The sequence below is a fragment of the Dendronephthya gigantea genome, unplaced genomic scaffold, assembly GCF_004324835.1.
Source record: "Dendronephthya gigantea isolate DGI-Jeju-01 unplaced genomic scaffold, DenGig_1.0 000000F, whole genome shotgun sequence".
NCBI lineage: Eukaryota > Metazoa > Cnidaria > Anthozoa > Malacalcyonacea > Nephtheidae > Dendronephthya > Dendronephthya gigantea.
Window position 1 is genome coordinate 4,041,779 of NW_021163010.1, and position 26,667 is coordinate 4,068,445.

General features: G+C 36.1%; 4 protein-coding genes across 4 annotated transcripts; 3 read left to right on the plus strand and 1 right to left on the minus strand.

Moving 5' to 3' along the window:
- Nucleotides 1–695: 695 nt before the first annotated feature.
- LOC114518572 (coiled-coil domain-containing protein 89-like) lies at nt 696–3,409 on the plus strand. The gene is made up of 7 exons (XM_028538596.1): nt 696–827; nt 1,043–1,527; nt 1,751–1,848; nt 1,951–2,075; nt 2,232–2,314; nt 2,575–2,668; nt 3,003–3,409. The coding sequence occupies exons 1-7, from the start codon at nt 762–764 to the stop codon at nt 3,087–3,089; spliced, it is 1,038 nt and encodes a 345-aa protein (XP_028394397.1). The 5' UTR covers nt 696–761; the 3' UTR covers nt 3,090–3,409.
- A 172-nt stretch (nt 3,410–3,581) lies between these two features.
- Nucleotides 3,582–13,440, plus strand: LOC114519855 (serine/threonine-protein kinase 36-like). The gene is made up of 33 exons (XM_028540040.1): nt 3,582–3,677; nt 4,106–4,246; nt 4,587–4,795; nt 5,131–5,179; nt 5,255–5,322; nt 5,510–5,600; nt 5,699–5,740; nt 5,809–5,902; nt 6,049–6,143; nt 6,261–6,453; nt 6,567–6,694; nt 6,784–7,031; nt 7,266–7,362; nt 7,462–7,653; nt 7,749–7,887; nt 8,137–8,327; nt 8,428–8,621; nt 8,791–8,968; nt 9,183–9,257; nt 9,397–9,503; nt 9,586–9,697; nt 9,992–10,095; nt 10,223–10,280; nt 10,455–10,522; nt 10,989–11,074; nt 11,185–11,258; nt 11,418–11,559; nt 11,626–11,746; nt 11,852–11,912; nt 12,056–12,185; nt 12,407–12,479; nt 12,749–12,845; nt 13,106–13,440. Exons 1-33 carry the CDS (start codon nt 3,582–3,584, stop codon nt 13,286–13,288), a joined length of 3,936 nt encoding a protein of 1,311 aa, XP_028395841.1. The 3' UTR covers nt 13,289–13,440.
- Nucleotides 13,441–13,453: 13 nt separating this feature from the next.
- On the minus strand, nt 13,454–15,241 carry LOC114516755 (ribosomal RNA small subunit methyltransferase NEP1-like). Its single transcript, XM_028536319.1, has 6 exons — nt 14,968–15,241; nt 14,795–14,896; nt 14,532–14,673; nt 14,335–14,445; nt 14,110–14,207; nt 13,454–13,993 (listed from the first exon to the last, which is right to left on the minus strand). The coding sequence occupies exons 1-6, from the start codon at nt 15,208–15,210 to the stop codon at nt 13,880–13,882; spliced, it is 810 nt and encodes a 269-aa protein (XP_028392120.1). The 5' UTR covers nt 15,211–15,241; the 3' UTR covers nt 13,454–13,879.
- Nucleotides 15,242–22,406: 7,165 nt separating this feature from the next.
- LOC114528550 (thiamin pyrophosphokinase 1-like) lies at nt 22,407–26,225 on the plus strand. Its single transcript, XM_028550245.1, has 8 exons — nt 22,407–22,578; nt 23,248–23,325; nt 23,617–23,683; nt 24,320–24,398; nt 24,600–24,686; nt 24,995–25,141; nt 25,608–25,719; nt 25,934–26,225. The coding sequence occupies exons 1-8, from the start codon at nt 22,521–22,523 to the stop codon at nt 26,047–26,049; spliced, it is 744 nt and encodes a 247-aa protein (XP_028406046.1). The 5' UTR covers nt 22,407–22,520; the 3' UTR covers nt 26,050–26,225.
- Nucleotides 26,226–26,667: the final 442 nt, after the last annotated feature.

Here is a 26,667-nt window from a genome sequence, read left to right on the forward strand (position 1 = left end):
TCGCTTCTTGTTCTTAAGAAAGTTATTTGTGTAATGAAAATGGTACAATATTTCATGTACATATCAACCGAACTGTCAACTAAAAGCAAACAGGGATTGGGGAGTCCTAAACAGGGCGGAAATATAGATTATATTAATGTGCAAAAGTAAATATGAATAATTAATCGTCACGATTTTGTATTGGATAAAGGAGGAACGGTATATATCTAAATATAAATCTAAATATGAATATATATATCTGATCATTCTGATGATAACAAGCATTGAAAGGAGTGGTGTGACTAGGCTAGGAAAGAATTGGGCGCAGTAAAACAATACCAATAATTTATCCGGAATATCTTTCTCCCTCCCTTTAATAATACAGTACTTTAAACGAAAATGTTTTTAAATTCAAACTGAGTATTTGAAATTGCCCGAAAATGGTCATTGGTCCATGGTGGCGCCTCGTGATTGTGGACTCTCCCCCAACCCCCCCCCCCCCCGCTCCTTGTGGTTAGTGTCTATTAAGCATGGCCGCAAGGACAGAGTAAAAAAGACTATTATTTATAAACTGTGTTGGAGGGGCTTGAGAAAATTAATTTCAGTTCACTTGGCTTGGAGGTCTTTGGCCACCACTCAACCTTCTCAACCACTGGGCTCCACTCTTTTTCTGCAATTCTTCCGTTGCCCTGGAAACAAAAAAAACAATATGGCGGCCGAGTTGAGCGAAAAAATTGAAATAAAGTATTAAATTTGGTATGTCGGAACAAGTAGTGTAGAAAATGGCCTCTTACAATGGTGGGCGTTCTCCCAAGGATTTACACCATCTTCTGAATGTTGCTCGTCAGGTAAAAATCATAGTAGTAATGTAATTTTGAATGTCAACGAACTGACTTGTGTTTTATATAAATCGATATTGTATTGCGATAATAAAAATAGCCAGAACTGCGTCAATGCCGTAATAAATAAACCTAGATATATCGGTATGAATACGAATTAATAAGAATAATCGCTTATAATATCTGAATTATAATACCAATATGAATATCATTTAATATCAAAGGATACAACATTTTTCCCAGAGGAGATTGAAGAAAACTTGGGAAAGTTAAAGAGTTTATCAAAAGATGAAACGTCTGAAAATGCAATGCTGCGTGATCGTATTGACCAACAATCTGAACTTATATGCATCCTTAAGAAACAAGCAGACACCTCTCTTATTAAATCCCAAACAATTGAACAAGAAATGAAAGAACTGCTTGCAGTCAAAGAGGAAGCAGAGTGCAATTACCATGATCAAGTACGAAAATACAGTGTACTTGAAAGAAGGTTCAAGATATTATTCCAAAATCATGAAGAGATAATAAAAATAAAAGATGGGTACAAAGTTGTAAATGATGAATTACGGAGAGAAAATAAAAACCTTATAACAAAGAAAGATAAAGAAGTGACTGTATTAGTTGAGGAAAAAAATGAGAAAATAAGAGAACTGGAGATTGCTTTGGAAGCACTAAACAACAAATTTCATAACTGTAATGGCCTTCTGAAGTATGTATATATACATTCTACATTTAGTATTCAACTAGCTGTTGCATCTGACTTTAATCTGTATAATAAGTAATGCATCACACACTCTAACAGTAAAATGTTTTAGTCTTCCTTTCTATCACATATCAAACTAATCTTAATCATCATTTCAAGAGAACAAAGGTCTCTTGGCAGAGCAAGGATTCTGTGAGAGTGTAAACTATATATACTGTATTTTGTTTAGTCAATTGCAAGAGGAGTCTATTGAAAATGAAAGGCATTTTAATGAAGAATTTGAGAAGTTGAAATCTAAAGCAGTAAAATTTGAAGAAAGAGCTCTTGGTAATGTTCATTTTCACTGAGTCTGAGAGCTGGCATTTTTTTGCAATATTTGTAAATAATATATATCTCCTTTCTGAAATGGATGACAAATTGTACTTTTAGAAATGGAGAAGAAAGCATTGCAGGTTTCCTCCAAGCTATCATTGACAGAAAAGGAAGTTACTGAGCTGCAAGAAGATATTTCTCACAAGACCCAAGCTACATCTGAACAAAAAGAAACCATATGTGTAAGAAATTAAATCATTGATAGCTATGGTAACTTATAGATATGAATGCATAAGCAGCCCCTACAAATCAGGATACAAGGCCAAGGGCAAACTGAAATTTTTAAGCTATTTTAAAAACATTAAGTTGAATAATTTTTATTTCATTTATGTTTTTAGAAACAAGAGCAAAAAATTACCGAACTTCGTGGAAAAGTGCATGAACTTGAACTGCTTTTGAAAAAGCAAAGCGAAAAATTCGCGTATGTGACCTACTTTTCTCTTTTTTTTTGTTTTTTGTGATTTGTGAACGTGAATATACATATATAAATGAATCTCTTTGTCCAAGTTCGTCAAATAGATAACATTTAGTGAAGAAACGCAAAATTGGGAAGCAGCTTTTAGTGTGTGTTGTAGACAGTCAACTGTATATTGTATGATATATTACAATAAATGCTTATGGTGTACGAACTACCCGCAACTTGTGAATATGATAAGTCAAGTTGTCAACTATCTTCTTTAGGAAAGAAATGGAAGATGCATCTGCTAATGCCCAAGTGCGAAAGCTGAAGGCATTGTTAAGGAAAGCTGACGATAAAGTAGTTAACCACGATAAGGTGATTTTTCACTTTTAGTGTCTTTTTCGGACAGTACCAAACTGGCGAGCAGAAATCAGCAGTTTGCTTTAGATTTCATGTCGTCGAAGAGTTGTGTATTCGACAGCCATTTCTGTTCGTGTTATAGGAATAAATCTTTCTCATAATGACGCTAAAGCGCGCGATACCAGTCTTTCCACTTTCACCCAATCAATGGCCCACCATAATATGTTGACAAATTCCTGTAAAATTTTCGCGTTTAGTTTCTCACGCAAATATGGACTCCCCATGGACAAGGTTTAATGTCATGAGAAAGGTCTATTACCATTTATCCTATTCATTTTATCTCCTTCAGGAATTTGAGGCATACAAAACACACACCGAAAAGCTTTTATTGAAAGAACGAGAATTAAATTCGAAATTACGTCAAATTATTGGCTAATTGATACCTGGAATTTGGAACTGATAGAAAATATTCTATAATAACGGACGTAATAATTAACAATTGTTTAACAATTATTTAATCAATCAGAATTTATTGCAATGTATATAATGTAAAAATTTGTAAATATCGACTCTAATTATGGCACACAAGTTAAGCTACGTCCCGCGTTATTCCACATCTTTCACTTGTCTCGTGGGTGAAATAAAAAAGATCAGATCTACTTAAATTGCAGTTCAGTAAGAAATCGCCTTATTGACCGCACATCGAATTGCAAGTACATGATCCTGCAATGGATACTTGAAAAACTAGGGCCGGTTGTAGGAAAACTGGGTAACGCTTTCCATAGCCCATGCCTAATATAAGTAATATAAATAGTAAATACATAAAAGATGCCTGCGGAGAAGGCTACGCTTTTTACTGGATAGTTGTTTTTTTGAATCGCTCCATCCTAATATCCTCGTTCCAGGACTCTTATCGGTCTTATTCAAGATGGCTGCCAGTGATGCTAGTTACCATGTTCTGGAACTTATTGGGGAAGGATCTTTTGGTAGAGTTTACAAGGGGCGAAAAAAGTATAGTGGCCAGGTGTGTGTTGTAAATCAATAGACGTAATTTCTAGACCAAATTGCCTGTATTCTTGTATGTTTGCATGGTGTGGTGGTGACGTCGTATTCAATGTTTATAACTTTATATGATTTAATAATATGAAATGTCAGTGATAACTGATAGTCTGATAAGAGATTTGGTAAGATACAAATAATTTTTTTACAGTGTAGAATATAGTTGAACATTCTTCATTTGATTGGGGCCTAAGGATATGTCCATACTCAAGTTTGCAGGCTAGCAAACTTGTAGGCTTTTGTATAAACCTAACGCAGCCAAAGACACCCTGAGGTTATGTTGCTGTGCACCAAATCAGGTCAACTTGATCACCAACCTTTGTGTGATTGTGCACCAGGTGGAATACACCCAGATCGAATGATTTATACTGTTGTATTACCATTATCTTATAGGTTGTTGCACTTAAGTTTATACCAAAGAAAGGTCGCTCATCAAAGGATCTCACCAACTTGCAGAGGGAAATTGACATTATGCGTACATTACATCATCCGAATATTATAGCTCTCCTGGACTCATTTGAAACTACAGATGAGGTAGCTAATTAGGGGCATAATTATATAGAGCAATCCACAGTTATATATGGCTTGGTTGAGCATCTATCACCATTTTACATGGTTGTTGTTTTGTTGTAAACAAGTAATTTTCATAGATAAGAGATAGTATGAATGTAATTTGTCTTCACACACATTGAAATACTCTATTTCATCAGCCACCTTGACATGTTCACGGCAATTACGGTAATGAAAACTAGGCTTAACCTATAGCAGTAGCATGTAGCATGTTGTATATCCATCCAGTTATTCATATATAGATTACCATTACCAAACCTCTAACCCACAAGGGTAATCACCTTGGTTTCTCTATTTCTTAAAGGTGTGTGTTGTGACAGAATATGCTGAGGGAGAATTGTTTCAAATATTGGAAGATGACGGTAACTTGGTTGAGGATCAGGTGCACGAGATTGCCGTTCAGTTGGTTAATGCTTTGTTCTACCTACATTCTCATCGTATTCTTCATCGGGATATGAAACCGCAAAATATCCTAATTGGCAAAGGAGGGGTTGTTAAACTCTGTGATTTTGGGTAAGCCTAACCTAGCTCACAAGCCATGCTTTTCTACCTAAGCACCACAGCCCAGGCAGCAGCATGTTTTCCCAGCAATGTGTGCTGTGGAGCATAAGCCATGAGAGTGTAACATAGTGACTGTCTATAAGTTAGATCAGAACTGATGCCAATTGGGTAATATTAAGGTCAATTAAGATACAGTCACTTTATTACATTATCTTACAGTAAGTCATAACAACTTGATAAAATGTCAATATAATTGCTGTTGGTTGCCAAATCATGCTGTTGAGTTCTTAGATTTTTAATGTGCATTGTAGCAATGCTAGTGTGTCATGACTTTGCATTTTGTGTAGGTTTGCCCGTGCAATGAGCATCAATACTTTGGTATTAACTTCAATAAAGGTATCTTAAATGGAATACTCAAAGATTGTTAAAAAATGCTGGGTTCCTCCATAATTTTTTTCTTTTCTCATAAAGGGCACCCCACTGTACATGTCACCAGAACTAGTGGAGGAAAGACCTTATGATCACAATGCTGACTTATGGTAATTAAACTATTCCATTGTGTGAGAGCAAACCATGAAGTGAGGACAAATTAGTGAGCATGATACCTGCAAGAGATTTTCTAGACCTTCGACATAAAAACTTGGATATTCCAAGCTTGTTCGCACTGGCCTTGCTTATTTTTTTCTGCATAACATATTGGTATCAATGTTTAATTCACAAATATAGGTCCCTTGGTTGTATACTGTATGAGCTGTTTGCGGGCACGCCGCCATTTTATACCAATAATATATTTCAACTTGTCAATCTTATATGCAAGGTATTTGTGATTATACTCTTTGCCAAGTTCATCCAAAATCACAGCCCTTCTTGAATCTTGATTCCTGTAACCAAGAAGACATCTCTATTTCAATTTAGGACAGTGTAAAGTGGCCTGCAGAAATGTCACCAAATTTCAGGGTTGGTATAAAATATCTCAACTGATGCTGCTTTAACATTAAATCTGAATGTTCCCAACTCCATTTTAGAGCTTTTTACAAGGGCTGTTAACCAAAGATCCACGGAAACGATTAACCTGGCCATATCTGCTGCGTCACCCTTTTATTGCAGATGATATTAATGGTAAAATGTTTTCCTTGTTAAAATAATGTTTAGTTATTAAAATTAGAAAATTTGTTGTGAATGAGATATGTTACCTCAATGGGGTCTGGATGCATAGATGGTGAGTTAGTACTGCATGTAACCTGTCCTTCTATTATTCTGTATAGAAGAGGACTTTCAAGAACTTCCCTTAACACCAGAAGAGTTTGGAAAATTACAGAAATCTGAAGAGAACAAGAAAATTGAATTAGAAATGAAAAAAGTAAGCAGTTTTGCAGGCTATCAGGTCTTATCTCTTTAAGCCTTGCCAAAACTCTCATGTAAGTTCTTGTTGGTCATTTTTGCTTTCAATGCTTGTCGCTTGGATGTACATTGCTAGAAAACTGGGGACAAGAAACCGACATGGGTGGAAAGACTACAGCAGCAAACACAGGAGAAGAAGAAAGTGCAGAAGAAAGAATCTGGTCAGACACAGGACAGCAAGGATAATGGTAGGAAGAAAAGTGCAGGAAATAAGAAGGAAAGAAATGGAAAGAAGAATAGTCAAGTCACAAGAAGTAAAAAGGAATCAGGTAGGATTAAAGTGATGATTCAAGTGCGAGTATACATTTCTGAAGTTTACCAATATCTACTCTACTTTGTGCTTTTTTGTAAAATACACCGTTCTTAGTCGAAATCTATTTAGGTTCTGAAAAAGAAAAGATTGAAGAGAAGGGTCGAATCAGCGAAGACTACGATCGGGAAATGGAGATTACAAATAAAGTGAAAGAAGGGCTTGTAAAGCATGCCAGTGGACCTTTAATACAAGATCAGGTAAGATCAGGTAACATTTTATTTTGAACGTCAGGAATGGTTGGAACCAGGTGGTGCCATCAATGATCTGTGTTTATGCATTCCTGAAGGATTTGGAGAGTGATGAGGAATGGGCAAACCTTGTTGAAATCACAAACGAGGAGTTAAATCTTCGGGAACAAGGTGTGAAGATTGAGTATCCATTCCTAGAAAGGCTCGCTGAGAATTCTGAATTTCTTGGAAAAATGGCCGCCGGATTTCGTTCTGCCGAAGATGAAGTTCTCAAAGGCATTCTGGAAGGAGCTTCAAAGTTCCGTCAAATTATTAAACTCTTTGGAAACATTTTACGTTTACCTGGGTGAGTCACTGACCTGTTTTAACGAATAATTTTAAATCGCAATCTGATTTGTTAACGGGTGACTAAGGTTTTATTCTTACAATATTGCATTTGTCTGCTTGTAATTTCACCTCATCCACATTTAAGAAGAGTGCCTTCAGTTTGACACTTTTTTGTACATTTATCGTTCAGTTAGTTAGATCGACAGCGCAAAAAGAAACCTCTTTATAATGGGTGCATTTTTATAATTTCTAGCTTGGCTGGCCAAAAGTTAGAGTTCTGTGTTGCAGTGGGGTTACCTAAGAAATGTGTGACAGTTTTGAGCGATCTCATCTCGACTGAGTTCATCAAGGTATGGCCGTATATAGAAAATGGGTTTAAACTGTAATAACAGGGGAAAAGAGACCAGTTAAACAAGATAAAATGATATATTTTCTGATTGTGTCTCTAGCTGCCCTGGTGTATTGAGGTCTTAACCGATTGCGTCACGCTTTTTTGGACATTTCTTGAAGAGTGTACGATGGAACCATCCGAGCAAACGCCATTCCGTACTCTTGGTGAAATAGCAGTTCATTATGTTTCCATTCTTCCGAAGTTAGTGGCTCTGGATTACGATGGGCGACTCCAAGATACCGTATTGAATGTAAATATAGTTCTAAGTACAATATATCCGCCTTTAAATCCGATTTCTTCAGATAGAGAGCATTCCCGAGATTTTTTACTATTTGTTTATTTTAGTGTTTCGCAGCGTTGTGTGAAAAAGGTGACTCTTTGATGTCGGTATTTACCGATTTCTACAACAATATAATCACAACAAACATTCAGGTCGTGGACTGTCTTATCAACTCTCTCGGCTCACACGGCGTTCCTGTTAAAGGTACATGTAATATAAACAAGATGCATGTAATATAAACACAGTATAGGCAGAGAACAATGGGAAATTCTGATTGGTTGGAAAATGGAATTGACAGGGCATGGGATAATGCCTTGAGTAATAAGATATACGCGAGACAAAAATTTCTTCTTTATATTCCCTATACTACTAGCTGTGATACGTATATCGAAATGCGCAAATTCTTAGACATCATTCAACACCATAACCAACACTCTCATGTTCTTTTTGAAGATCATTCTTCAACCATCACTGCTATGACAGCGCTTATTCACCGAGGTACAGATGAAGAAGAGAATTACAAACAGATTCTTACTCAATTTCTTGTCCAAAAGCTTCTGTCACCAAAGTTTAAGAAACAGCTATCTTCACTGCTCTCCCTGCAACGAGTGAATGACTTAAGAACACTTGCTTTCCTCTGCAAGGTATGTTTAGTTGGTTGGGAGCAGAGGTTACTTAAATGTGTATCTTCATGAAAATATAAAAATACGATACGTGTTAAACAAGGGTGTTTCTGTCCTTAAGGTGTGCGAGGATTCAAGAGAGATGTGTGTGGCACTTGTGAATCAAGAGGAGTATATGAAGACATTAGGGGTGAATTTTCATAAGCTTGCTACGCAGTCAGGGTCAACAGATTTGGTGGATCTTGAAGAATGGATTTTACACGTCACAGTGTTGTGGTGCATATTGAAGTACCATCAGCAGGATATATCTCAACAGTAAGTGTCGTTGATTGGTCATTTGTTAAAAGATATGGTTGTATGAAACCATAACGAGAGAACGCTTCATCCCCGAGACCCCGACAATAAAATCGTCAGGCGTTTAACATGCCTCCATCAATTCCGTCCTATCGTGTTGCCAGCTGAGAAGTATCCCTTTGTATTTTAGGTTGTCAATTTGTGGCGACCTTTTAATCGAATTGTTTCTTAACTCCGGCAACGTTTTATTCAAAATTACAACCTCGTTTTTGTTCCAAACCTTGTTCCCAGAATGCCTGGATGTGTTTAACCAATCACAGGACGACATTCTTACCGCGATACTGGTTACCATCACAAGTATGCCCAAGGTAAGAATGGCTGATGTGTTGGTGAACTAACCATTCGGCAGGATTCGTGATCACCGGAATCGCTCAATTCTACCATGAATGTTGCTTTTTTTCTGGCTGTGGTGTTATTTAGGTGTCCTCCGTAGATCAAGATTCGGTGAATCACCACCGGCAACAATATTTTCTCACTTTGGCATTAAACTGTAGAGTTGACAAACCTATTATTCTTTCCCAGGTGATACATTTTCCATTTTGTCGCATTGGTCTATGTGATGGAGTCATTCATCTTCTCGACAGCATGCTGTCGCAGGTGAGGGTTGGCCGGTTTTACATCGTTTGCCTCGTAGATCACCGTTCCATTTTATGAACTGTCAGTGTTAATAATTTTAATCATTTTATGAACTCTCAGTTACCATTGTGACGCGCAAAAATTCTAAATTCTAAATCAGGAATCTTCAAGTCTCAATGCAAGTGACGTCGTATCAAGTGGAATATGGGATGCATTGTGGTATAGTTTATCAGTAACTATGGAAACGTCGTCTTCGCTTGAAGACTGGTAACTCAAGGCTTTGTTTTATTTCTGAATCTCATCAAGCTATAAAACTATGAAATGAAATTTAATCTTTATATTATTACAGCGATGCAATCTCGAACGGGGAAAGATCTCAAGTGTTATCAGTCAACTGGACCTTCCTATCTCCCCAGGGTCTGTCGACCTTGTTGGAGTTTTCTTGCAGAATGTTTGCTAAGGTAATTATTATGTATGATGAGTAATTAATGTTTTTGGCAAAGGATAAGTACGTTTGAAGCTTGGTCTTGCCCGGAATTAAACCTTTAGATAAAAAACACATGTTACTGACCGTTGTGTTTGGTAGAGTCCAACTGGAAGCACTCTTCTCACATGTGACTGAGGTCAAATTATAATCAGACCAGATAATTAATGTTGCGTTAATCAAACCTCAGCCACAGAGATGAAAACAGTGAGAATATAGAGTTAGCATATAAGATGTACTGTAATGGTTTAAGTGTCTACGTATCTTCCAGTATCCTTTGGTATCGGTGTCAAGTTTGGTGAGCTCATCTAATAAGACTATACACGTTCTTTCCTTGTGGTTATCGAAAGATTTCTTGCTGTATTTTAAGAGAAGGTAATGTAGTTCTTAGGGAAATCTGCAATGATTTTTTTCATCTGAAGACCGCAGATTGATCTCCATTTGTGGCAAGATCTTTTTTGCTTGATTACAGTATACTGATGTTCGTTCACTTCATTCACAGATTATATGCTGAGGAATCGCCGGATGAGGACACTGTGGTTTTACAATTTGTAAACAAGGTAAGTGTTCCATTTTATCTTAAGACGAGGAAGAGAAACATTGCAACATTTAATATTCAGTAGCTGGTTGTGCGAAAACTGGATAATGGTCTTTTAAATATGACTGAATAGTGTGTTCTGAATGGCGAGCTTCCTAGATCTTCGTTTTGCTGAATTGTACTGTATCTCCTACAGATCCTTCAGATATTCTGTACGCCATTTGCAATGGAAATCGAGGAATCTCTTCTACATGATTTACAAAGGTAATTAATATATAATTACGTCACAGCATTATAATTTCACCTCAGTCACATGTGAGAAGAGTGCTTCCAGTTACACTCTACCAAACATAGTGGTTAGTAACATGTGTTTTCATCTAAATGTTTAATTCCGGGCAAGACCAAGCTTCAAACGCACTTCGATAATTACGTTACAACATTTTAGAACCACCTTAATTTAGAACCACCTTAATAAATGAGATGGATTTCAAGTTTTACTCTCACAAGCCACTTGCAAAGATGCACGACATCCTTCTTCAACACATGAATAAGAAAGAATTTTTAACTTTGACAAATAAGTGTGGAAATAAGCTGTAACACTAAAACGAGGCTACCAGGCAAGGACCAGAGGCCTCGTTCTCGAGTTATGGCTTATTTCCACACGTATTATGTCAAAATGAAAAGTTTCTTTGAGCTCTCGATTTAAAAACAGTTTATTCCATGTTTTTAGTCTATTTTATGAAGTACAAGTTATGGAATGTTTGCTGGATCTTCTGGCCAACGTCTTATATCCAGACAATATGGAACTTGCTTTAGGTTTCTGTGCTGTTCGTGATCTTGTTCTTTGTCTATTTGTTTGTCTGTATATCCGGTTTATTTGTGTGTTGTTTGTTTTTATAGTTTCTCTTGTTTTTCATTTTTATCAGGTTTTGTGATGCGTCTTGTGTTGAGCGATTTAATGTTTGTCAGTCAGTTCTCAAAAACAGTTGCAAGACAACAGGCATGTTTCCTTCCTTCCAATTTTTTTAAATTTAAAACTCCTGCTGGCCTGCAACTTAAAACTTTCTAGTTGTATCGATTCTATAGATTAAATAGACGTTGTGCTTTCTATAAAATTGTTAATCTCATGTTTAGTCTATTCCATTTTCGCTAATTCCAGGCTGAATGGTTGCTTGAATCGCTGCTCTCCTCAGACCAACCAGACCATATTATACTCGACACTCTATCAATTTTCAGTCACATGGCTAGATCATCCGTTCATCATGTTGAACTAATCTCATCAATACTGAAAGGCGAACAAGGTTGGTGGACCCATTTAGACCCTACCAGTTATCACGCAAAAGATTAACGGAATTGACGTGTTTTAGGTGACTATGGAACAGTACAGTTGTTATTAAGCCACAACAGTATTGCTGTTTGTGCAAAAACGTGTGGAATGATTGGAAATTTACTAAAGAAATCTGTTGCATTCTTTCCAGCTTTAAAGAAGTACGTAACTATTCTTCACTTATTGCAAAAAAGCTTTATGTTCTAAAATTGTCTGCTTCAAACTCCAATAAGGAAAGTCTACATCTATTATTTTGGTTTTTTTAGAAACTCCATCATGAGCTTGATCAACAATAACCTACAACACGAAGATGATGATATCAGAAAGGTGGATAAAAAAACGATTCACGATTTGGCAGTACAACTAGACAAGTGTGACTGGGTTTCTTGTTCATTTGTACAAGACATTGGCGCAAGGAATAAAAGGTGTATTCTTGTTCTGACTGGGCATATTCCTTCTTCCCTTCACAGGCGTCTAGTTACATCATTGGAAACGCTGCGTTCCACGGCGACTCCTTATATAGTACGCTGTCACAAAGTATTCCACTTCTTTTGCCACTGCTATCTGATCCACTGCCCCGAACAAGGTCCAATGCAGCAGGTTTGCTTTATCTTATTTTTACGTAATAACTTCGTTGCTTCGAATTGATAGAACTATGCAGTATAAATGTAGTTTGTTTAGTTTAGCTTTTCGGATCAATACTGGATCAATAAGAGATGAAGTCCCTACTAGATATCTAGGAAGAACAGTTTATAGCTGATATGAGAAGGGCTCACTCTTGTATAAGGTTATTAATGAAATACCAATATTTTTATCCGCAGGAGCTTTAGGAAATCTGGTTCGCAATTCACCAATACTTTGTTCTAATTTGCTGGAGTATCATGTGCCTGAGAGGTAGAGTACTTGTATGTTGTTGGTGCTGCTTCTTGAAAATAATTATGACCTAATTTTTGTCTGAGTATGATTTCATCGCAGTTGCATTGGCAGAGCTTTGAGGGATTGTGGGTTTACCCTTTTGATCTTTAAAATATTAATAATAAGAAAATGACATATATTTAATTACAAACTTGAGGTATTACACATATCAAAAGTTATCCTTGGAGTAATCTTTAAAATATTGAATGAGGCAAAAATTACTTCAGTAATATAAGTTGTGTTATCAGTTTACTAGATGTAGCATGCAATGATGGCTGCAATGATGTGAGGGAAGTGGCTTTGGTCTCTTTGAGGTTGCTTTGCAGAAATCATTCATGTCGTGAGGTAGGTCAACCAGCAGATTTCAATTATTCAACGAGCACTTCAAAGCAGATGGTTGTTGGATGACAAGTAATTGGATTGTTTGAATTAGTCTTGGAAGATAAACAATCCCATGACTCAAGCCTATTATCCACTAGGCTAATTTATTCGCGCGAACAAATAAAAAGTAGGAAGCGATTCTACTTTTTAGCGGCGAATTTGATTTCAGATATCGCGCCTAGTGGAAAATGGGCTTCAGGGGCCAACCACTTCTCTTTCCCTAGAAACTGCTGGCATGCAAAATTCAACAAAGGTTGCAAGGAGTCCTTCAGCATTCTCGGCAGTCCTCAAGTAGTTTTCATTGCAACAGCCTGCCATCTACACCAAGCTCAACAGCTACGACAGAAAGTAATGTGTCTGAACATTGTGTCAGAATATTAAAGAAACTAAAAACTCATTCAAGGTAGAAAAGTAATACAGGTGTGATGATTGTGTGATATTCAAAGTTTTGCAGTTCACCAGACTACATTTTGGTGATATGGCAAAATTGAAAAAGTACACGCTGCGAAGGTGTAAAACTCCTAGTTACATTAATTAGGGAAAACTATATGTAGATATTTGTACCATAAGTGTAATATTTTGTAATATTATGTAATAAAATAACTATTTAAATTTATAGAAAGGACAGTTTTGAAGGTTGGTATCTTTATTTAATGGTATTGTGTATGTTAATTGGCATTATGTGTGTATAGTGACAGCAGTTAACCAGCCTCAAAATAAGAGATTTGATCGTGTTTTTTATGCACAAGTATGTCATTACCCACAGCAAGGGCCAAATTTTAGTCTTGACTAAAACAATCTTATGGTGTAATATTCAGTCAAGTTAAGTGTCACACAAGCACATGTAAGTAATGAATGACTTCCAGTATTGTGATTCTCAATACTGAGTAATTGAGTTTGAAATGTTCTACGGTGTTGAAATATCACCCATACAGGTTCTGTGGAATTAATGTCCTTGGCAAACATCTAATCCACCACACACAGCATGGCATAGCATGTCACACTACTCCCCAAACATCCTCAAAAGCTGAACAGATCTTAGCACAGGTGAGTGCTGCTGACAGAGGGTAATTACTGATTGAAACTGTCTCTTCTGTGTAGTCCACCTCAACCTAAGTTTGATGAATGAAACAAAGAGGAATAACTTGATAAATAGGTACATACAGAGCAGGGTTTGGAATTTCGTTTACAGTGCAATACAAAAAATGGCCAATGTAAATAACCTTACCTTGCCATGTGCCATTGCCCCAATCACAACAACAGCAGGATCATCCTTAGGTACAAGATCATTCATTTTGACAATTTTTGTTGAGCTAAATGAGGTTCCTAAAGATCAAACTAATCAGATGCTATCATCTAAATTAAAACAACTGCCTTATACCAATCACCAATATAATAATCATCAACATATCCCCATCACCAAATCACGATTGACATATCATTATATACATACCATATTTCTTGCACCCTGTTGGCATATACTGGGTGACTGGATTCTTGATTACCTTCAACAACTTTTGCGGACCATTTGAAGCATGAATACTGAGCTTATGGAGTAACTGGACTAAAACATAACACAATAAAATTAACTGATTATCCCTCAAGATAACCCAACCCTCTTGCATTTCACTAACCCAAGAGTTTACTAACCCATCAGTCCACAAAATCTATCAAATGTTCGAGGAATTCTGGTGTGAGGGTTCACTTCAATGAGGACATTGTTTTCTGTGTGTATATAGACTTGAAGGAGTCCTGCCTTGTTAAGAGGACTGTCAAGAAGCATCAGTAAGCACTACGGAAGAATCCTTGAAGGTTAGTGTTGTAAACTAAAATGTGACCTACAAACAGTGTTGTGCAAAGTATTGGCAATTTAGCACTATGAACGGATACATATAATAAGATTCAGTCCATACCTGATGCGTGATGTCGGGCCTAACTGATCCAATATCCCGTCCACTTTTCTTTAAAATCCCTTTGTGGTGATCACAATTAAGCAGTTCAAAATTCTTCCCATTCTATTTTTAAAACAAAATATTTTAATTTAATATAAGTTCGCTTTTTAAAAAAGTGTTTGAGCCAAAATTACCTTTACTGTCTCAAGCGATGCTTTTTCCAAAACAACGATCAGGCGCTTTCCTACGTCCTTTTCTTTCAATGTTTTTGCAATTTTTCTCGGTCGCTCATATTCACCCTCATTGGCCGCCATATTGGATTTCATCACTGAGCCACATGTCTGTGCACATGTGGTCAGGGGCCTGTGAACAGTGCCAGTGAATGACTGAACCAACTGACTGAACCTGCATCTTATGCATTTAATATGTGCTTCCATTGACAATTAAACTATTTACGTCGAAATGATTTCAGCTCAGTTATTCAATAAATAGATAATTTTGTTTTCTATTTTTAACTTATCCACCGTTTAAGCGTAACGCCTTTCGAACAACCGGCCCCAGATGGGTTATATTTTCAATGATATTTTCATGTTACGAGAGTTCGAAATTACATTCATACAGGGTGTACAGGGTGTCCCAAAAAAAAGCAACCACTTAAATATGCAGAACATTAATACAGCTCTAAAGCGCAATAGATAAGCACCTCTGGGAATTGAAAATGGCTCTTAATCCTTCATTTACAATGCTAAAAGTCATTTTAGCTGAACTACAGGGTGTATCAAAAAAAACGCAACCACTTAATATTCATGAATATCCTCTTTGTTCTACAACACAAAAGACGTTTGGCCCCTGGAATGCGAGAAAGCTTATAATCATATTCTAGCGGCACAATCGTCGGTAAACAAAGTCGGGTGCGTAAACCAACGAGCTGAATTGAAAGTATTTAACGAGTAAAATTTTATTTACAATTTATTTTACAAGGTCGACAGTTAGCATTCAAGTTATCATGCACGACAATAAAAACTCGTTGTTCAGTTGTTAGCTGCACCATTATTAGTTTAGCTGATTTGACCATTAGCAGTTGACTGTACGATTAGAAGCCATTTTAAAATCCCAGGGGCATAAAATCTATTGAGCTTATGAACAATATGAATTTTAGAATATTAAGTGGTTGCGTTTTTTTTGATACACCCTGTATGGTGCAAACCCGAACAATATTAATATTCTTGCATATTTAAGTGGTTGCGTTTTTTTTCGGACACCCTGTATGGAAAAAAATCGAATCTAAATTTTGCGTGTAATAATGCAAAATATATTTGACAAATTTGATTGATTTTTACACCATTGTTAAGTTGATTTATTTCTCTTTCAAATGACACGTTGTACGTGTCATTTAGTTAAAAAATGAAGGAGTACTGGTTCGACAAAAAAAAGTTCATAAAAACCACGATTTTCCGCCGATGGGAATTGGACGTTTGTTTTATTGAAAATTAGTCCCAAAGGGCTTTAAAATCTAACTATCACTGAAAACTAAAATGCAAATTTATCGCAAAAATTCTGCTTATTCAATGTTCAACGATAGCTTTGAAGAACACAATGCCTCAATTAAGCACGGGACAACGAACATTTACTGTAAAGACATTTTATGATACTGGTTCGACGAGTAGTTCAAGGCATCCTTCGACGCTGTCAAACTTGCATAGACAGAAACGGAGGACATGTTGAAGGCATAGGACTCTAAATTCGTCATTAAGGAGTTTATGTAAAACAGGAATTTATGTAAATTTTGCTGCATAACTGTTTGTCCATTTAATTAAATTTGCATTTTCTTTTGTTTGGAGGTCTCACTTCGAATTCCCATCGGCGGAAAAATTTGATTTCGAGCAACAATTTTTAAAAGTTGGCCAGTTTTGGTCGTGTCGATATAAAAACGGTATAATCGCAAACTGAATAAGCTAATCTATGTTGCCATATAAAAATTATATCGTTTACTTTAATATTTTATACGCAGCAGCCTGTCAAAGTTGTTTTTTATACACACATTACACTATCTACAAATACATATCTGGTTATATGGTTATGTTGTTATATAGTTATGTGGTTATATGCTTATGAAGTTTTTTAAAAGCGGGAAGTTGCTAAATTTTTTTCCGTCTGACGTTCTTCATTTTCAGGCTTTTTAGAAGACACGTGTTTTTAAAACTTTTTTTACTTGTGCTTTTCTTTTAATTTTCAGGTACTTTTGAACGCGATAATTTTTTTTTAGTTTTCTTATTTAAAATTTTTTTTAACTTACAGTCTTTCGCAAAGTCCGAGAAGTCTTTTCACTGTTTTACACACTCCAAATCACACCGAGATTTTGTGGCAGGCTAATTTTGTTGCATTGTCAGGAGTTGAAATGCTTGTCCTCGGATTGAGAGACGAACGTCTTAACCACTAAACCACCGCGTCATTTGTCGAAAACTATTGTTCTCTAATCGACCTAATCCTTTTCGATGAATTTTAAATTCAATAGTAATTTCGGTGGGAAAAATCGAACCTTTCCCATGCAGGATTCGAACCTACCCTTACCACCTAGTAGGCCGTAGCCTTAACCACTGGGCCGTAGGATTGGTTGTTGATAGCAGCCTGAATATCTATGTTATTGAGGTAGCCCAGTGGTTAAGGCTTCGGCCTACCAGGTTGTAAGGGTAGGTTCGAATCCTGCATGGGAAAGGTTCGATTTTTCCCACCGAAATTACTATTTAATTTAAAATTCATCGAAAAAAATTAGGTCGATTAGAGAACAATAGCTTTTGACAAATGACGCGGTGGTCTAGTGGTTAAGACGTTCGTCTCTCAATCGGAGGACAAACGTTTCAACTCCTGGCAATGCAACAAAATTAGCCTGAACAATCTCGGTGTGATTTTGAATGTGTAAAACAGTGAAGACTTCTCGGACTTTGCGAAAGACTGTAAATTGAAAAAAAAAAAAAATTATCGCGTTCAAAAGTACCTGAAAATTAAAAGAAAAGCACAAGTAAAAAAAGTTTTAAAAACACGTGTCTTCTAAAAAGCCTGAAAATGAAGAAAGTCGCAGACGGAAAAAAATTAAACAATTTCCCGCTTTTAAAAAACTCATGTTTACTTACCTTAATTTTTTTCACGAAAATTTGACAGGGTGATTTTCTCGAGAGTGAAAAAATTTAATTTTTTTCACTTTTTTGAAATTCTCTTAGATTTTTTTTTGACGAAAAAGTATTTTGTCTTGGGCTACCTGTGTCAAGCCAGACACAGGTAGCCCAAGACAGACACAGGTAGCCCAAGACAAAATACTTCTTCGTCAAAAAAAAATCTAAGAAAATTTCAAAAAAGTGAAAAAAATTAAATTTTTTCACTCTCGAGAAAATCACCCTGTCAAATTTTCGTGAAAAAAAAATTATGGTAAGTAAACATGAGTTTTTTAAAAGCGGGAAATTGTTGATTTTTTTTCCGTCTGACTTTCTTCATTTTCAGGCTTTTTAGAAGACATGTGTTTTTAAAACTTTTTTTACTTGTGCTTTTCTTTTAATTTTCAGGTACTTTTGAACGCGATAATTTTTTTTTAGTTTTCTTATTTCAAATTTTTTTTAAATTTACAGTCTTTCGCAAAGGCCGGGAAGTCCTTTAACTGTTTTACCCATTCCAAATCACACCGAAAATTTTCAGGCTAATTTTGTTGCATTGCCAGGAGTTGAAACGTTTGTCCTCCGATTGAGAGACGAACGTCTTAACCACTAGACCACCGCATCATTTGCCGAAAGCTATTGTTCTCTAATCGACCTAATCCTTTTCGATGAATTTTAAATTAAATAGTAATTTCGGTGGGAAAAATCGAACCTTTCCCATGCAGGATTCGAACCTACCCTTACACCTGTAGGCCGTAGCCTTAACCACTGGGCCGTAGGATTGGTTGTTGATAGCAGCCTGAATATCTATGTTATTGAGGTAGCCCAGTGGTTAAGGCTTCGGCCTACCAGGTTGTAAGGGTAGGTTCGAATCCTGCATGGGAAAGGTTCGATTTTTCCCACCGAAATTACTATTTAATTTAAAATTCATCGAAAAGAATTAGGTCGATTAGAGAACAATAGCTTTTGACAAATGACGCGGTGGTCTAGTGGTTAAGACGTTCGTCTCTCAATCGAGGACAAACGTTTCAACTCCTGGCAATGCAACAAAATTAGCCTGAAAATCTCGGTGTGATTTGAATGTGTAAAACAGTGAAGACTTCTCGGACTTTGCGAAAGACTGTAAAATTGAAAAAAAAAAAAATTATCGCGTTCAAAAGTACCTGAAAATTAAAAGAAAAGCACAAGTAAAAAAAGTTTTAAAAACACGTGTCTTCTAAAAAGCCTGAAAATGAAGAAAGTCAGACGGAAAAAAATCAACAATTTCCCGCTTTTAAAAAACTCATGTTTACTTACCTTAATTTTTTTTCACGAAAATTTGACAGGGTGATTTTCTCGAGAGTGAAAAAATTTAATTTTTTTCACTTTTTTGAAATTCTCTTAGATTTTTTTTTGACGAAAAAGTATTTTGTCTTGGGCTACCTGTGTCAAGCCAGACACAGGTAGCCCAAGACAGACACAGGTAGCCCAAGACAAAATACTTCTTCGTCAAAAAAAAATCTAAGAAATTTCAAAAAAGTGAAAAAAATTAAATTTTTTCACTCTCGAGAAAATCACCCTGTCAAATTTTCGTGAAAAAAAATTAAGGTAAGTAAACATGAGTTTTTTAAAAGCGGGAAATTGTTGATTTTTTTCCGTCTGACTTTCTTCATTTTCAGGCTTTTTAGAAGACATGTGTTTTTAAAACTTTTTTTACTTGTGCTTTTCTTTTAATTTTCAGGTACTTTTGAACGCGATAATTTTTTTTTAGTTTTCTTATTTCAAATTTTTTTTAAATTTACAGTCTTTCGCAAAGGCCGGGAAGTCCTTTAACTGTTTTACGCATTCCAAATCACACCGAAAATTTTCAGGCTAATTTTGTTGCATTGCCAGGAGTTGAAACGTTTGTCCTCCGATTGAGAGACGAACGTCTTAACCACTAGACCACCGCATCATTTGCCGAAAGCTATTGTTCTCTAATCGACCTAATCCTTTTCGATGAATTTTAAATTAAATAGTAATTTCGGTGGGAAAAATCGAACCTTTCCCATGCAGGATTCGAACCTACCCTTACAACCTGGTAGGCCGAAGCCTTAACCACTGGGCCGTAGGATTGGTTGTTGATAGCAGCCTTAATATGTATGTTATTGACGTAGCCCAGTGGTTAAGGCTTCGGCCTACCAGGTTGTAAGGGTAGGTTCGAATCCTGCATGGGAAAGGTTCGATTTTTCCCACCGAAATTACTATTTAATTTAAAATTCATCGAAAAGAATTAGGTCGATTAGAGAACAATAGCTTTTGACAAATGACGCGGTGGTCTAGTGGTTAAGACGTTCGTCTCTCAATCCGAGGACAAACGTTTCAACTCCTGACAATGCAACAAAATTAGCCTGAAAAATCTCGGTGTGATTTGGAATGTGTAAAACAGTGAAAAGACTTCTCAGACTTTGCGAAAGACTGTAAGTTAAAAAAAATTTGAAATAAGAAAACTAAAAGAAAATTATCGCGTTCAAAAGTACCTGAAAATTAAAAGAAAAGCACAAGTGAAAAAAGTTTTAAAAACACGTGTCTTCTAAAAAGCCTGAAAATGAAGAAAGTCGCAGACGGAAAAAAATTAAACAATTTCCCGCTTTTAAAAAATTCATGTTTACTTACCTTAATTTTTTTTCACGAAAATTTGACAGGGTGATTTTCTCGAGAGTGAAAAAATTTAATTTTTTTCACTTTTTTGAAATTCTCTTAGATTTTTTTTTTGACGTAAAAGTATTTTGTCTTGGGCTACCTGTGTCAAGCCAGACACAGTAGCCCAAGACAGACACAGGTAGCCCAAGACAAAATACTTCTTCGTCAAAAAAAAAATCTAGAGAATTTCAAAAAAGTGAAAAAAATTAAATTTTTTCACTCTCGAGAAAATCACCCTGTCAAATTTTCGTGAAAAAAAATTAAGGTAAGTAAACATGAATTTTTTAAAAGCGGGAAATTGTTGATTTTTTTCCGTCTGACTTTCTTCATTTTCAGGCTTTTTAGAAGACATGTGTTTTTAAAACTTTTTTTACTTGTGCTTTTCTTTTAATTTTCAGGTACTTTTGAACGCGATAATTTTTTTTTAGTTTTCTTATTTCAAATTTTTTTTAAATTTACAGTCTTTCGCAAAGGCCGGGAAGTCCTTTAACTGTTTTACGCATTCCAAATCACACCGAAAATTTTCAGGCTAATTTTGTTGCATTGCCAGGAGTTGAAACGTTTGTCCTCCGATTGAGAGACGAACGTCTTAACCACTAGACCACCGCATCATTTGCCGAAAGCTATTGTTCTCTAATCGACCTAATCCTTTTCGATGAATTTTAAATTAAATAGTAATTTCGGTGGGAAAAATCGAACCTTTCTCATGCAGGATTCGAACCTACCCTTACAACCTGGTAGGCCGAAGCCTTAACCACTGGGCCGTAGGATTGGTTGTTGATAGCAGCCTTAATATGTATGTTATTGACGTAGCCCAGTGGTTAAGGCTTCGGCCTACCAGGTTGTAAGGGTAGGTTCGAATCCTGCATGGGAAAGGTTCGATTTTTCCCACCGAAATTACTATTTAATTTAAAATTCATCGAAAAGAATTAGGTCGATTAGAGAACAATAGCTTTTGACAAATGACGCGGTGGTCTAGTGGTTAAGACGTTCGTCTCTCAATCCGAGGACAAACGTTTCAACTCCTGACAATGCAACAAAATTAGCCTGAAAAATCTCGGTGTGATTTGGAATGTGTAAAACAGTGAAAAGACTTCTCAGACTTTGCGAAAGACTGTAAGTTAAAAAAAATTTGAAATAAGAAAACTAAAAGAAAATTATCGCGTTCAAAAGTACCTGAAAATTAAAAGAAAAGCACAAGTAAAAAAAGTTTTAAAAACACGTGTCTTCTAAAAAGCCTGAAAATGAAGAAAGTCGCAGACGGAAAAAAATTAAACAATTTCCCGCTTTTAAAAAATTCATGTTTACTTACCTTAATTTTTTTTCACGAAAATTTGACAGGGTGATTTTCTCGAGAGTGAAAAAATTTAATTTTTTTCACTTTTTTGAAATTCTCTTAGATTTTTTTTTTGACGTAAAAGTATTTTGTCTTGGGCTACCTGTGTCAAGCCAGACACAGTAGCCCAAGACAGACACAGGTAGCCCAAGACAAAATACTTCTTCGTGAAAAAAAAATCTAAGAGAATTTCAAAAAAGTGAAAAAAATTAAATTTTTTCACTCTCGAGAAAATCACCCTGTCAAATTTTCGTGAAAAAAACTTTAACTGTTTACACATTCCATTACTGCTCCAAACGGCAAACACTAACTCTGACAGCTCAACAATGCTTTGTTTCCATTGTTTAATTCGCTTTCTGCGTCTGTGTAATCACAAATGCATGAGCTATTTAGGCTTACTGGGCCTGTTGTGGTGCAGTGTGCTTCCATTTCCAAAATATTTCCATTCGAAACGAGACCTTTTGAAATATTCAATGTCAGCATAGGCATTTTATGAAAACCTTTTCAAATTTCAAATCAAATACGGTATCGGCCAATCACAATGATATGGCTCTAGGAAGTCAAATCCCCTCTTTGTCCCCCCCCCTCCAGTGGACTGGTCAATATGGATAATGAAACACGGTATTTGTCACCATTTTTATACCTTATAAATTCACAGACAGGTAAGCATAAACCGTTTATCAAAAGCCCGGATAACGCTATCCACCGGATAGTGATTATTTTGAACCGTTTTAAGCATGCTTGAAAATCTGCAATAAAAGTAAAGATTGGGAGCTAACAGTTATAAAAGAGAATTGAAAAATATTAGGGTTTATGAGGCAATTTCAGAGGGCTATCCAGCTTTTGTACAAACACAGGAAGTGATCAGTTGGTAAATGGTATCAAAATGGTATGCATAACAGAAAGCACTTTAGGGCGATGGGTTTTGTTGTTTTGGTAAAGTGAAGGCATGTGCCACAATCAACACTGCATCAGTACAGGATGTTGAGTACAAATGTCAAGTACAGATAATATTTCCTCATAAGAGGAATCTGTGAGGTTGGCCTCCTCTTCTGTATTTATTTTGCAAACTCCCAGCTTTGTGAGATAGGATTAATTAAATAAGTAATGAGTATGTGTGGAATATATTTATATGGCCAGCCATTCCCTCTGCCAAGTAATTACAAAAATATTATATGCCAGTCTAAATTTGAAAACCTAGTTTGTAGCTAGGTTTAATATGCCTCAATCTTTTTAATAATTAAATAAAGTATATATTACATAACCAACCATATATAACCAACCAAATTCGATACTGCATCCAGCTATTATATACTCTCTGTTTGTATCAGACAAAAATGTTGGGCTCATAATTTTGAACAGACCTTTGTGCGGAAAGTATGAAAAACTTAAAGCACTTTGGAAGAAAGGTAATTTGCTCTTATTAGCAAATGCTTACATCATATTCTCTCTATACAGTGTTTGGAAACAGCAATCATCAAAGTTTTGACAGGGACCACAGGGGAAGAGGGGTGGGGGGGGAAATGGGTGCCTCTGGGGTGGGGACTGAGAAACCCAAATAGAAAAAATTGGAATCTTAAATCCTAAAATGAATTAGTGGAAATTGTTTCTTACAGGAAGATATAATGCAATATAGTATTGCAAAAACAGAGCATGTAGTCTCACAAATACAAATCTCAAGTTTATCATTCTATTACCAGCTTCAGTTACAATTTGCGTTGATGGTGGAGCAAATGAACTTCAAAAAATTTGTGTTGAAAATGGAAAGTATGCACATTTATAGTAACCTGCTCAACTTTGGTCGAGAGTTTTAACATTTTCCTAGCAGGCATTAAAAGTATTAACTATGCAATAGTTGCGTTTGTATATAAAAAAAACATTTGTTGCTGTCTATGGTCGTTTTCATTTTTGTTAACGTTTCTCTCAAATGGGAGGAAATACCATAGAAAATCAAACAATTTCTTCATTTTCTTGCACGAGTGTGTCTATCTTTTATCTATAATTTATAAAGGGTTTAAGAGTCTTCAGTAATTTTGAGTGGAAATCATACACAACTCAAATTTAAGCCAGGAGCAGTTGAGAAAATTGTATCAATTATATATATGTCATCCGCCAAGAGCGCTGCACAGACATCCCAAAGACGTAGGTTCGATTCCTGCCGGAGGACCGATACATTTCTCAACTGTTCCTGTGTATGATTCCCACTCATTAAGACCTTAAAACCCTTTAGAAATTATCCTAAATCGAGCGAAGTGCTACAATATCCTAATTGATTTACCTTTCCCGCTCTCTAACACTCTGTTACTTCACCACCTATATTAAAATAGGGTTGCATTGAGCTATGGCCTATATGTGCACATTTGTACTAAAACAACTGAATTGAATATATTTTATAATTTATAGTTTCGAATGGATACCACAGTATATAACTGGAGACTTTGATTCTATAAGAGAAGAGGTGCTGGCATACTACAAAGACAAGGTGATGTAAAACAGTGTAACTATAAAAGCTGCAAACATTTCACTACATCTCCCCATTCCTTCGGACTTCGGTATATCTAATAGACTAAACTAACACGTTACGAACGGGAACGATTCGATCATAAATAGCATAATCTATGCATGTCTATGACTGTAAACGAATTTGTTTATGATTGCTTTTTATGCACTCTTCTTCTCCTAGGGAACAAAAATTATTCCTACACCTGATCAAAATTACACAGATTTCGCAAAAGCCATTCGGTACCTTTTCTCAAATTGTGACGAGCAGGTCGGTATTTAGTCTTTGGCCAAAGACAAAGCTATATAAACACATATTCATGCACCTATGCAGCCAGGTTGATGATTTGCATGTTAGGAGAACAAAGTAGGATTGGAAAATAATTTTTAAAAACAAACGGGAAGCGTTGCAGGCGAAGAATGCAACAGAACTGCTCAGGTCCTTTGGCAGGTCGAACCTATGACTATGTATGTCTCTTACTCTCACTCTTAGTTTTTGGATATTCATCCTTCGCCCTTTTTTTTTTGGTCGTTCGTCTTTAACTTTGACTTACATGTATTGGTGTAATTTTATCTTAGGTAAAGGCGGTAGTGGTTATCTCGGAATTCTCTGGTTTACTTGATCAAACTCTTGGGAATATCAATACGCTGTTTATAGCTTCAAATGTGACAGATAAACCGGTTATTATTCTCGCAAGTGATTGCCTTGCTTTTCTTCTTCAACCAGTAAGTGCAGTGCCAATCTCAAAGACGGGACTTGCATAGGTATCATTCAGTGGATAATGCACAATCTTCTAGAATTTTACTGTACTGATTCGACTATTGCCTTGGCTTGGCTACGCTTTGTCGTGTTTCGCTTTCTAATGTTATTGTCATATGTATGTATATTGTATGCACAGTAGACGTAGACTCGTAGTATAGTTTTTGTTTTCAGATTTTGTAACGTATTTTGTTTGTAGTTTATTTTATCGCGTTTTAATGTGTTTTCGTGTTTTTGTTCCAATGTCCGACTCCGTCATTGTGCCTTTGTCGTGTATATACCATTCGAGAATTTTAAATCATCCTATATTCCTATTTTTTTTCATATCAAGCATAGTCTCTTCGTAAACCCTAGGGCTAGGTTTGTTTCATAACGTTTAACCATTAATGACGTAGCTACTTTCATCAAACCACCTGGCTTTAAAATATCTAGGGAAAACATTCAATTGACGTGAACAATGGATACGAGGGACTTAAATGCGGCCTACTACCTATTGGCGGCAAATGTAACAGCGTGACAACTAGTGGACTAAAATGGAACCTTAGTATGTATCAATATTTCCAAATACACAATTCTTAAATGTACGATTTCGTGCCCTGATATCCTCAAAGGCTCAAGTTTCAATCATGAAGCACACAGCATTTATGACACTAAGCATATATGTTCGATTCCTGCCGGAGGACCTAGGTTGTTTGTTTCTTATCACCATCGACATTCAATTTATGCTCAATTAATGGTACTTTTTTTACTATTTTCAGCTAATCATGCCCTAGAATTTGGCCAGACCATCAGTACTTCCAATGCATTAGATGGTAGTGGCATAGTCAACATTGAAACAAGTCATCCACTTGTATGGACCATGGAAACGTTATAATTTTTTAATCTTAATTTTAGGAACAGTATATCTAAATACCTATGTCCATTTATTGCACTATTCCGTTCGTATGCTGCATCGATACATTAGTCATGTCTATAGGCATAGCTAAGGTTTTATAATAAAGCTACGTATACGACTATACGTATGCACATTGACAACCATGATTTTCACTTTCATTGTGTTTGATTGACAAAATCATGAACAGCACCGAAACTGGCTTATACTAATCAGATCAAACATGTTTCTACATGTTAACTTGGGTAGAAAAGGTAAATTTTACAATCCCACGTGCATGGTGCAAACTGGCTTTTGCCATGCAATCAAAAGGGACCAAATTTTGACTTTGTCCACACGTATCTGGATTCGTTTGTATGCGGAAACAATAGTCTGATAGTTAGGATGGCGAAGGAAAGAGTACAGCAACGTTGCGCTGGTTTCCATTAATGTTGAACAAATATGGAGTGTTCTTCAAATCATGAACGAGTCAGTTACAATGCCCTCAGTTAAATAAAAATCTGGCAAGCAGATGAAGGTCATATTTATGCCTTGCCCTAGGCCTAGGTGAGTTAAAATCTTCGAATTCTACAATATCGTAATCCGTTCTATCTGTGGAAA

Excerpts from the sequence above, each read along its gene's own strand:
- LOC114518572 (XM_028538596.1), top strand. The coding sequence starts at position 762 with ATGGCCTCTTACAATGGTGGGCGTTCTCCCAAGGATTTACACCATCTT. Across the intron at positions 2,076-2,231 it reads AACAAAAAGAAACCATATGT|AAACAAGAGCAAAAAATTAC; the intron begins GTAAGAAATTAA and ends TTATGTTTTTAG. Across the intron at positions 2,315-2,574 it reads AAGCAAAGCGAAAAATTCGC|GAAAGAAATGGAAGATGCAT; the intron begins GTATGTGACCTA and ends TATCTTCTTTAG.
- LOC114519855 (XM_028540040.1), top strand. The coding sequence starts at position 3,582 with ATGGCTGCCAGTGATGCTAGTTACCATGTTCTGGAACTTATTGGGGAA. Across the intron at positions 6,144-6,260 it reads TTGAATTAGAAATGAAAAAA|AAAACTGGGGACAAGAAACC; the intron begins GTAAGCAGTTTT and ends GTACATTGCTAG. Across the intron at positions 7,888-8,136 it reads ACACGGCGTTCCTGTTAAAG|ATCATTCTTCAACCATCACT; the intron begins GTACATGTAATA and ends TTCTTTTTGAAG.
- LOC114516755 (XM_028536319.1), bottom strand. The coding sequence starts at position 15,210 with ATGGAAGCACATATTAAATGCATAAGATGCAGGTTCAGTCAGTTGGTT. Across the intron at positions 14,897-14,967 it reads CATCGCTTGAGACAGTAAAG|AATGGGAAGAATTTTGAACT; the intron begins GTAATTTTGGCT and ends TTTTAAAAATAG. Across the intron at positions 14,446-14,531 it reads TAGATTTTGTGGACTGATGG|TCCAGTTACTCCATAAGCTC; the intron begins GTTAGTAAACTC and ends GTTATGTTTTAG.
- LOC114528550 (XM_028550245.1), top strand. The coding sequence starts at position 22,521 with ATGGATAATGAAACACGGTATTTGTCACCATTTTTATACCTTATAAAT. Across the intron at positions 22,579-23,247 it reads CCTTATAAATTCACAGACAG|ACAAAAATGTTGGGCTCATA; the intron begins GTAAGCATAAAC and ends TGTTTGTATCAG. Across the intron at positions 24,399-24,599 it reads TGGCATACTACAAAGACAAG|GGAACAAAAATTATTCCTAC; the intron begins GTGATGTAAAAC and ends TTCTTCTCCTAG.